General features: G+C 35.0%; 1 protein-coding gene across 1 annotated transcript in view; it reads left to right on the forward strand.

Moving 5' to 3' along the window:
• The window catches only part of GLRB (glycine receptor, beta), a 166,631-nt gene that overhangs the window by 115,105 nt on the left and 39,186 nt on the right, over positions 1-12,340 (forward strand). The window contains exons 5-7 of the mRNA XM_006867914.1: positions 8,194-8,423; positions 8,530-8,612; positions 9,934-10,074. Of these exons, the coding sequence (XP_006867976.1) occupies positions 8,194-8,423; positions 8,530-8,612; positions 9,934-10,074 (454 nt within the window). The remainder of the gene's footprint in view (positions 1-8,193; positions 8,424-8,529; positions 8,613-9,933; positions 10,075-12,340) is intronic.

Genomic DNA, 12,340 nt, shown 5'->3' on the forward strand with positions numbered 1-12,340 from the left:
AACACTCATGCAAGGAGCAGTCAAGAAACCAAAGAACACATTGCACTGGGCAAACTACCTATATAAGACTTCTTTAAAATGTTAAAGAGCAAAGATATCAATTTGAGGATTAAGATGTGCCTGATACAAGCCAAAATACTTTCAATTGCCTCATATGCATATGAAAGTTGGACAATAAATAAGGAAGACCATAGAATAATTTATACATTTGAATTATGGTGTTGGAGAAAAGTTTAAAAAGTACCATGAACTAGCAGAAGGACAAACAAATTTGTTTTGAAAGAAGCATAGCAAGAATGCTCCTTAGATGCCAAGATGGTAGGATTTCATCTCTCATTCTTTGGCCATATTATCAGGAGCAATCAGTCCCTGTAGAAGGACATCATGCTTGATAAAGTTGTAGGGTCAACTAAACAGAGGAAGACCCCATCTAGATGGTTTGACATAACATGGGTAACTAAATAATGTAACAAAAATTGTGAGGAGAGCGGAGCAGTGTTTTGTTCTGTTGCTGTTAGGATTTTTATGAGTCGGAATCAACTCCATAGCACCTTACAACTACAACATCATGTTCAAAGTCTGGGTTACTAGTTTGAGGGGCATAAAAACTTGTGATTCATGACCTAGGAGAGTAATGACTAACCAAGTAAGGAAATAATTGTAAGAACTCTGAAGGTGAGAACAACACACTTGTGAAGGAATAATTGATGATTTCTGATGGTGAGCAATAAGAAAGGCTGTTGAATCTTGAGTCTGAGGAGAATATTGAAGAATGGGCAGAATTTAGGCCCATGGTGATGTAAGAGAAAAGTAGGACTAAAGATGACAACAAGAAGTTACTGTTTCTTAAGCAGTTTCTTCAACAGCACAAAAGAATTATATGAAATATCAAGACAAATTGTTTGGCAGAAACAACTGAAATCAGTAGTAAAGAAGAAGTTCAAACAAAGTACAAATGATTGGGAGTGATATGTGGAAAAGTGGCAGTAAAATCAAGACTTCCAAAGAGTTCATCAAAGTAATTTCTTGGAGGAGGAATGAAAGGCAAGATAAAACCCTGTGGAGAGCAAGTATAGAAAGGGTTGACAAGAGGCCTGAGAAAAAGGAGAAATGTAGTTTCACCAAAACAAAGGCCAAAAGGCTTTGAGATGGTCAACAGTATCAAAAGTCGTACTAGATTGAGTGTATTGAAAATGTTTTTGGTTAATGAGGAAGTCATTGAAGAATTTAGCAAAATCATTATGGCAAAGTGGTATATCAAAATCAAGATTATAGAAGACTAAGAAGTGAACAAAGGACATTTCCTTAGCTGTAAAATGGGGAGAATAATAATATATTTACAACGCGGGGTTTTTCTGAAGATTAAATGAACTAAAATGTATTTGTTGTTGTTGCGTGCGATTGTGTCATTTTCAACTCATAGCAACACAGTACAGTTTTTCCAAGGTTTAAAATCTTCGTGGCGCAGAGTGCTTCATTTTTCTCCCAGATAATATATACAAAATATATGAAACCCTATACAGGGTTGCTATGAATCAGAGCCGACTCCACAGCACAGAACAACAACAACAACATATGTACATCCTGTATTTGCTTATATCTTATGCTAACCCTTGGCAATATGCGTTGTATCATACTATTGTGAGTGCATATTTTAAGATATTAAATACAGCCATTTAAGGATGTCTTTTTCTGCTGATCTACATTGGTTAAGACATAGTACTTAGAGAAGGTGAGGAGCTCTGGTAGCGTAGTGGTTACGAATCGGGCTGCGAACCTTAAGGTCAGCAATTCGAAACTACCAGCTGTTCTGCGGAAGAAAGATGAGGCGTTCTGCTCCCGTAAAGATTTACAGCCTCAGAAACCCTGTACAGGGTCGCTATGAGTCGGTTCCGACTCCACGGCACATAACCACCACCACCACCACTTAAAGAAGGTAATAAAATCAGTTTTTTAATTGTGTATAAATTTGGAGTATCAGTACTTTTGGCAAATTATTTCAAGAAAGCTTTTCTAGCAAATAATTTGAAATTGAATATAATTGAGTTCTGAAAACGATGTTAAGTTTTCAGATGTTAAATCAACTATGTATTTGGCATAATTGATCATTTATTAAAAATGATTGAACCTAATTTGAGTTCTGTCTTAAGTGGCAGGCTCTGCATAACTGCATGGAACGAAAACAAAACAAAGCAATGCTGGTTAGGAAGCAGCATTGTCTGTTGGCTATATCACCATGCTGTGTAACAGTTCACAGCAAACACCTTTTTGTTCTGGGTAGGTTTGAGTAAACACAAATACAAACAGATATTAACTAATTACTTAATAGCGTATAGTTATCAGTTTTAAGTTACATGTATGTGTGTGTGTGTGTGTGTACACAAATACAAATATAGAGTCCTGCTGTGACACTGTAGGATTAGCACTGGACTGCTAACCTCAAGGTTCTAATCTACCAGCTGCTCCCCGGAGACGCTATAATGGGTCACTATGAGTTGGAGCCGATTTAGTGGCACACCACCACCACCACCATTACAAAATAAAGTAGAATACATGAAAGAGAAAGTAAATTTCCCATGCTTTTGTAGAGTTATTGTTCATTGTTTCTGCTTATATTTTATTTTATACACAGATAAAGTGTGTGCATTTATGTGTCTCCTAGAGAAATATTAAGTCTTGTTGTTGTTGTTGTTGTTGTTGTTGTTAAGTGCCATTGAGTCGATTCTGACCCACAACCCTGTATAGTTTCCAAGGAGCATCTGGTGAGCTTGAACCACCGACCTTGCAGTTCAAACGACTTTGCAGTTTGACACATTAGCCCATAGTGTCACACCAGGACTCCATTAAGTCTTATTGTCTATTAAAGGAGCCCTGGTGACACAGTGGTTAAAGTGCACAGCTGTTAACTGAAAGGTCAAACCCACTAGCCACATTGCAGGAGAAACATGTGACAATGTGCTTCCCCAGATTTTTCCAGTCTAGGGAACCTTATGGGACATTTCTACTTTGTCATATGGGTTGTTGTTGTTAAGAGTCATCAAGTCGATTCCGACTCATAGTAATCCTATGCAAGGTGTCCAAGGAGCAGCTGATGGGTTTAAACCGCTGACCTGTGGTTCACAGTCCAATGCTGATCTTATAGCAAGCACCACACTAGAAGATGCGTCCTGTAGGTTTAAATGAGTTGAAATCAATTTGACAGTAGAAGATATTCAATAAAAGATGATCTATCTTCTTCTGCTTAATTATTTGGATTTTGATTAGAAGTCTGTGGTCTAATTCATTTTGATTATGTCAAAGGCTGAAGAATAATAAAACAGTTCTTTGTATAGCTAGTATTACATAAGTTTTAGGTTATGGAAAATAAGGAAGCAGGAATTACAATTTTTACCATTGAACACTTTTATGCATAATTTGAGTTCAGTGGTAAATATTAAAATCAAAAGTCCTGAATATGAAGCCACACAGTTAAATTTGGCTCTATAACTGACAATTCAACTTATATCAGAACCCCATTTTTCTTGGCAAATATAAAATAGATTAAGATATTTAAAATGTTCTTAGTTTCATATATTCTTAGAAAGTATCTCTTTGGTTTAATATACTATAGTTTTTATAGTATTAAAATTGGAATTATTGGAGATGGGAAATTACTTAAAATATTCAGCCATTTAAAAAATTTAAGGTATTTGCTGCTGTAGTTAAGCATTTATAGCGTTTACAAATTTTGCATAGACTGTTTTGCGTAATCAAAAATCTCATTTGACTATATCAAATTCTGCATTCATTTATAAGGGTGAGTAGACAAGAACAGTTTTTCTTTTCCTTGACAATAATGTATTGTTGTTGTTGTTGTTAATTGCCTTAGAGTCAATTCTGACTCATACCAACACTGTACAGGATTTCTGAGGAATGACTAGTGGGTTTGAACCAACGACCTTGCAGTTCAAATTGGCCTTGAAGTCCAGTGCATTATTCTGAAGCACCTCACCAGGACTCCATGTATATATATTATTCTATAGTTTATTTGTTGACTTAGACACATCAAAAATATGTATATTTTTGCTTCTTATCTATTTAAAAAAAAAATATTTTGAGTTGAAAGCTTACCAAGAAATTAAGTTCCCATTTAACAATTTTACGTAAATTGTTCTGTGACATTGGTTACAATTTTCACAATGTGTCAGCATTCCCATAATTTCCATTGCTTGTTCTATTTCCATTGATGTAGTTTCCCTTCCCCTCCTTGCCTTCTCATCTTTGTCTCTGAGTAAACGTTGTCCCTGTTTATCCTCATATAGATGATTGTTTAAGGGCACATGTTACTCATGGGTGTTATAAGCCAATCTGGTATTTGGCTGAAAGATGACCTCCAGGAGCAGCTTTGGTTCCAAATTCCAAAGGGTATCTTTGGGCAATAATCTCAGGTGTATTCTATTTGCTATCGATCCAGAAACTGTCCTTTTCTAAGAATTTGAATTTTGTTCTGCATTTTTCCCTGTCATATCCAGGACCATCTGTAAGGCAGAATAATCAATAGTGAAAGCTAGGCACCATCTAGTTTTTCTAGTCTCGGGCTAGAAGAAGCCATGATACTTGTGGGTATTTTTCCTGTGGACTAGTTTCTTCATTGAGTCTTTGTTTTCCATCATTCTTCTTTGTTCCATTCAAGCAGAGTCTGATAGTTGTATCTTAGATATCTGATTCCAAACTTTTAAAATCCCAGACTCTACCCACTAAATTAAGATGTAGAATATTATGTTTATGAACTTTAATATGACAATTGACTGACTTTCCCCATGAAACTATGGTCCTAAGCGTTTTACCCAATAAATCTGTTGCAAAAGGCATTTTTGGATATGTCTAGGAAGTACTGCAGCTGAGCCTCCATGTGCTCTGTTATATATATGGATATGTATGCAGCACACACAATCATGTTTATACATATGCCTAAAGACACCATACTTCACATGTCTGTGCTTATATATGCCTTCCTGTACACAGATTTGCATATATATCCCCCTATGTTACCCTATTCATATTTTTGGTTGTTATTATTTTTGCAAAATTATATGTGTTGTAGCATAGTGGCTATGAGTCGGGCTGCTGGCCTCAAGGTCAGCAGTTTGAAACTTTCAGCTGTTCCGTGGGTGAAGGATGAGGTTTTCTGCTCCGGTAAAGATTTACAGTTATTGGAAACCATATGTAGGGCCGCTGTGAATCAGAACTGACTCCTTAGCACATAACCACAACCACCACAGCATTTATTGAAATGGCCTATTTTTCTTATATATTTGAGTGTCTTTATTGACCTTGGTCAGGTTGTTTAGTCTTCACTCATATTTGGTGTTGGTTTCCCTGTCATCAAAAATATCAAATGTTTACTATTTAGAAAATGATACCCCTTCTTTCCATTCCAACCCTGGTAACCATCAATAAATGTTGCTTTTTATATTAAAAAAAAAACCATAGTTATTACTTTGTATAATAGTGAGAAAATACGATAGTTATCCCTTTCACTATTTCACTCACTATAATGTCCTTTAGATTTATCCATGTTATAAGATGTTTCATGGACTCATTATTCTTTATAGTTGCATAATCTCCCATTGTGTGTGTGTACCACAAGTTATTTATTAATTCATCTGTTGCTGGGCATGTAGGTTGGTTCCATCTTTTTGCTCTTGTGAATAATGCTGCAATAATGCTACAATGCATATCATTTCTTCGTGTCACTGCTGTTATATCTCTAGGGATAGGACTGATACTTGATGTGAAGACTCCTTCCCTCTCAATTGGTATTTTGAGCTAATACGTCCATAAGCATAAGTAAAGTTCATCAAATTATAGCAATTTTCCTCATTGCCTTTATAAAAATTTTTTTTTAATTGTTCTCTAGTCAAGTTCTGATTATCAGGCCTTCAAGGCTAGGTCAAATGGGTATTATGTGCAAGTTTGGCTGTTCTTGTGCGTCTACCCTCACTTCATATCAACTGGATGATTCACTCTCAGCTCTAGCCCTCCATGGCTATGTCCTTGTCCATGAGCTCAGGTGTCCCCAGGTCTCACCACACTTTGAACCAACAAGCCCTTCCTCTTCTCTCTCTCATCTCCAGGCCAACAGGAGTCTATGGACCGTGATTGAACTCAGACCATTTCTTCATTGCTGCCTTTCCCCCCTCTTCCACTCAACAGTAGACCAATGTTGTTGCCAGCAAGCTTACATGCCTGCTCATGTGTTCCCATTGAGTTTCAGTCTTAGAGAAGGTTTGTCCTGAAGGGACTTGATTACTTGCCTTGATGGCTCCCTGGCAAACAACTTGCTTGTTCTTGTAGTAGCCAATCATACTGACATTTTTCCTGATGTTCTTTCTTTGAAAATGTATCTTCTGTTGCTCTGGCTGTTCCAGGCTGGTCTGCTTTTCCTTTCTAGTGGGAATGTTCCACCTCAGAAGGTTCTGGATGGGCTCAGGATTCTACCTAAGGTCCTATGCACCACAAAGGCTCCACAAGAAAACTATTTTACTCAGCAAGTTCTAGAACCCCTTTTAGGTCTCACAAAGTCGGTGGTTCAAATGCACTAGCCACTCCTGTACAGGGTCATTATAAATTAGAACTGCCTCGGCAGCACTTAGCAACAACAACATCGTCTCTATATTATCTTTCAGGAATTTTATTGTATTAGCTTTAGCATTTATGGTTTTGATCCATTTTGAGTTAGGTTTTTTTTTTTTTTTTAGGTTTGGTGTGAGGTATTGGTCTTTTTTGTACAAATGGATATCCAGTTTTGCCTATACCATTTTCTACACAGATTGTTTATTTACCAGTAAATATACTTCAACTCTTATATTAACCATGCAAACTCAACAACAACATATATGCATGGATTTATTTCTGGGTTCACGTTCCCACCCCCAACCCCCATAGATTTACATGTCTGTCTTTGAACTAGTAACACACTGTTTTGACTAGTGTGGCTGGCTATATAGTAGAATTGGTGTCCATTCTTTGAATGTTTGGTAGAATTCTCAAGTGAAATCATCTGGCTATAGTGTTTTGTGGGGTAGTTGGTTTTTTTTTTTTTACTTTTCCAATTTCATTTTTTATTATTGATCTATTCGTATTTTCTACCTCTGTTTGTATTAGTTTAGGAAAGTGGTATGCTTCTAGAAATTTGCCCATTCTTTTAGGTTTTCAAATTTGTTGGAGTACACATTTCATAACATTCCTTTCCTGTTTGTTCTGTTTTTGATTTCTAGTTTTAGCTTCCTACCTATTTTTAAACAAAATTTTATTCTACCAGTATAAGTAGAATAATGGTATCATTTAGGAATTGTCATGCTTTAAAATACCACCTGTAGGATAAGCACTGGACTTCAAAGCCAGTTTGAACCTCCAGGTGGCAGTTCAAACCCACCAGCTGCTTTTGCAAAACAGGGTCATTATGAGTCAGAACCAACTCAAAGGTACTTACCACCACCACCACCACCAAACTGTAATAACTGGTGTTTTTGTAGAGGTGAAATTATTATTATTATTATTTTAATGTTTTATTGTGAATTATATGATAGTTTACATGGGAGAGCATTAGCTTTACATTCATCCTATTATATATCTTTTCATTGCCATGGTTACAACCCCCTCCATGCATCATCAACCAACCAAAGGGTATACCCTGCAAGCCTCCCCACGCCACCCCCACTAGTCATCAGCACACAGTCCCTTTCCCTCTCTGGGTTTATAGTCCCCAGCCACTCCATCGCTCCATGTCATCGTCTCTGCCTCCATCTCAGGCTTCACTGCTTCTCTGGGTAGGGTCCCTCTCTCTGCTCTTCTCCCTTGATGGTCCCAGGGACCTCCGCTTCTAGACTGGAAAGATAATCCTTCCCCTCCTTATTACAAAACATCTACTTTACATTTCCAACCCTTACAATCAGTCCTGATAACAATTATGAGGTGAAATAATTATTGATAAAATTGTATTCTAATATTTAGGCTAACAGGTGTTATGGAAATGTCTATAAATAGTAATTAGAGGCATCGGAGTTTAAAAAATATTGTTCCTGAAGCTCTTATTTAGTGACTGAGCTATTGTGATACTACTTCATGTTAGAAGTGCAAAACTGTGTATGCTGCCAATGACTGAAACTTTTTTTACTATTCTGGTTCTGAACATACACATTTTTTCCTCAGGACTATAGAGTTAACATTTTTCTGAGACAAAAATGGAATGATCCCAGACTGAAGCTCCCTAGTGATTTTAGGGGTTCAGATGCACTGACAGTGGATCCCACAATGTTCAAGTGTCTGTGGAAACCAGATTTATTTTTTGCAAACGAGAAAAGTGCCAATTTTCATGACGTAACCCAGGAAAATATCCTCCTCTTTATTTTTCGAGATGGTGATGTTCTTGTCAGTATGAGGTACTCTTTAATACTTACTGTTTATGCACTTATATATTCCTTTAAAATCAGCAAATGACAGACAGGTATTTAAAATGATTTATAAGACCCCCATTTCTACTTCCAGGTTATCTATTACTCTTTCCTGCCCTTTGGACTTGACTTTGTTTCCCATGGACACTCAGCGTTGCAAGATGCAACTCGAGAGCTGTATGTAAATGAGTCTATATGTCACTATGGAAATAAAAGTGCTTAAAAATCCTAGATAATGCATTGCACTAGTGTCTTAGATTACAATAGTAAAGCTAACACATTTGATTACCAATAGTCATTAGAATTATTATATCTTACTTTGTGATAAGATGGACAAACACTTTTTGTACTAGTCTTTGATTTCAGTTCAGCTTATGTAGGTGTACACTTCTAAATTTATATCATCATTTTATTTAATTATACAGGTAAGATAAAGGAGAAATTGATGACTTAAATTAAGTAACTTTTATGATGCTAAACATCACAATTTCATAGTACCAAATTTGAAGAATATCTTCTATATCCTGCCCAGAAGGAATTATCTTAAGATGTGTAGATTTTATGTTTTGTTGACAAAATGGCATGTAAAAATGTTTTTATGATTATTTATTTTATGCTATAAAATATACACTGATAAATTAACTTTAGTTATTTACCTAGAAGACAAATATACTAGATAATTTGTTATGATGCTTATCATTTAAAAGTAAATTAGGAAACAAACCTGGAAAAATTAACAGTAATGTTATAAGGGATCTGTAGCCTGAATAATAACTTATGTCTGCAAAGACTAAAGAATAATATCTTGTTAAGTGTCGTGTGTGTGGGCTAATGCACTGGACTGCAAGGTTGTTCTGAACTGCAAGGTCAGAGGTTCAAGCTCACCAGCTGCTCCTTGGAAATCCTGTACAGGGTTGCTATGAGTTGTTACTAACTCGACAGCCCTTAACAACAGCAACATGTACACTTAGTTACCCAATAGTTATTTGCTGTTTCTCATAATTTGCTGAAATGAATCCTAAATTCTAACAGTATTTGTTGCTTTGTAAATATAAAATGAGCACTTATGCAAGTTTATATTGTAAATATGAAATAAGCATTTATGCAAGTTTATATGTGTACATGTGTGTGTGTCACATATACATATATGTAAATATATATATATATATATATATACATATAGTAAATATATATGTTTGGAAAGTAACCATTTGTTTGTTGCTTTTCTGTGTGACAACATAGAATTTTATCTATTTGCAATAAGCTGATTATTTTAATTTTTCTTTGCAACTATGATGCATAGGTTTTGTGGTAATATTTTCATTACTTGTTGTAGTTTTACTTCTTTATGTTTTCTTTACAATTATTTCATGTAAGGAGGTTCTATTTTTGTCATTTTTTAATGTTTAGTATTGTATTATTAAAATATTGAGAAAGTAGTTAAGAAGTTACTCATTTCAAACTAAAAATTTTATTTATAATTTATTTTTATTTATAGTTGGTTACACAACTGATGATTTACGATTTATCTGGCAGTCAGGGGATCCTGTTCAATTAGAAAAAATCGCCTTGCCTCAATTTGATATTAAAAAAGAGGATATTGAATATGGGAACTGTACAAAATACTATAAAGGCACTGGTAAGTAGTATTTAAATTAAACAAAACTAGGATCTATTTTAAAATATTGATTATGAATGTATATACTGTGGGCAGAGTCAAAGAAAACTAGAATAAATTCAGCATGATTAAGTAGTTGATATTTACATTCATGTATTTAAATCTTTTATGGAGTTAATATTCACTAATTTTTTGAGGTTTTTATCACTGCATCATTATGATTTTTACTGTTATCCTTGTATTAAGAACTTTTCAATTTTTCATTTTAATAATATGAACTCTCTCAGAGATCACCCAGGCTCTCTTGGGTGTTGCAGAAAAATCCTACTTTGGGCAAAATTAAATTTGTGGTCAAACATTATAGCTATGAACCATGTAATCCATACATGTTTATTCAGAGGCAGGTTTTAGATGGTAGTTGTCCTAGTGGTGACACTAGGGTTGTTGTTACCTACTGCGGCAACTCATGGTTTTCACCCTCCCATAGGCCACCTCCCATATTAAGCCTACAGAATTCTTCTTGTTAAGTACTGGATAGTCATTTCTGAACCATAACAACCTTGTATAGGGTTTCCGAGGAGCGACTAGTGAGTTTGAACCACCGACCTTGTGGTTCAAGCCAACCTTGCAATCTAGCTTATTAACCCGCAGCACCACACCAGAACCTTAGGAATGTTTATTACCAAATTGGATTATAGACTAATACGTGATGAGTATTATTTATAAATTAAGGAGTTCTGGTAGCATAGTGGATTACAAACTGAGCTGCTAATCACAAGGTCAGCAGTGTGAATCTACCAGTCATTCCATGCGAGAAAGATGAGGCTCCCATAAACATTTACAGCCTCAGAAACCCCTTGACAGGGTTGATGTGAGTTGGAACCGACTCCATGGCTAATAGCCACTGCCACCATATTTATAAATTACTTAATGTAATATGTTTTGTATCATGTGATTATTGACTATAAAATTGTTTGTAGAATCTTTCTAGAATTTATTGTAACATTATTAGTTTCAACATTGTTAGTTACTGAGTGAAAGCCATTTCTGAATTTTCTGCTTTTCCTGTAATTACTACTTTATTTTCAGAAAAGTTATTGGTATAAGTTCACAAATACTAATTACTACAATATTGTGGCTAAAACACCAGAACATTTGACAAAATTAGCAGTTACAAAACACTAGCAATTTCCAGTTCATTCAGATAAAAGCGTGCGACTCCAAGTAACACTGTAATTGGCTAATAATGACACCTGTGACCAGAACGCATTAGAAGGTTTGGAAAGTAAATTAGCAGAGAGTTTTAGCCTTGTAGGTATTTTGACAAGTGTCAGTTGGGCTTATGCAAAACAATGTTTTTGTTGATAACTAACTTCAGTGATATTTTTATTAAAAATAATAAATTTCTGCCAAAACAATGCACAAAAATTTTTTGGTCATTTTGTTGTCAACTCCTCTGACAGGATCACCCAGTCTGGCACATATCCCCGTACACTACTAGTAGCAACATTGTGTTGACCATATTTTTAATTTTATAAAGAAAATATTTTTGTATTATACATGAAAAATTGAGTTTGAAGTAATTGATCATTAGTAAATATTCCTTCTAAAATTTTCTTTACCTATATCAGAGAGCAGCCAATATTGAAAAACAGAACAAATTGATCTCATTCATTTCATTTAATTACACTTTCAAAGAGAAGAAATCACAGTCTTCATTACTTAATACTCTCATAATATGATAAATATTCAAGCTTTGAGCTTCTATTGGTTGTTATAGGTTACTGAGGATCTTAAATATTAATTACAGTATTATTTAATTTAGTAATATAATTTGAAATGACTGATACCTGATCATTACATTAATAATCAGTTAAATGTATAAATTACTATACAATGTTAATTCTGTGTCAAGAAATTAAATTATAACAATTGTGTAAAGATATAATAAAGTTTAGATTCAATGTAGCATTTATGTTGACCTTGCAATGGTAAATAATAGCATTTAAAAAGATCAGATATTTGAACTAAAATGATTCCATGATGATATCATGCAGGACAAAATACAGTTTAAAACGTTCTTGTTGATCTAACAACTAAAAGATAACCTGAATATTTATATATTTATAGTAATATGGTGATGGTGCTGTGGAGTCAGTTCTGACTTATAGCGACACTGTATAGGGTTTCTGAGGCTGTAAATCTTTATAGGAGCAGAAAGCCTCATCTTTCTCCTGTGGAATAGCTGGTCATTTTGAACTGCTGACCTTGAGGCAGCAGCCCAATT

The sequence above is a fragment of the Chrysochloris asiatica genome, unplaced genomic scaffold, assembly GCF_000296735.1.
Source record: "Chrysochloris asiatica unplaced genomic scaffold, ChrAsi1.0 scaffold00112, whole genome shotgun sequence".
NCBI classification, from domain to species: Eukaryota; Metazoa; Chordata; class Mammalia; order Afrosoricida; family Chrysochloridae; genus Chrysochloris; species Chrysochloris asiatica.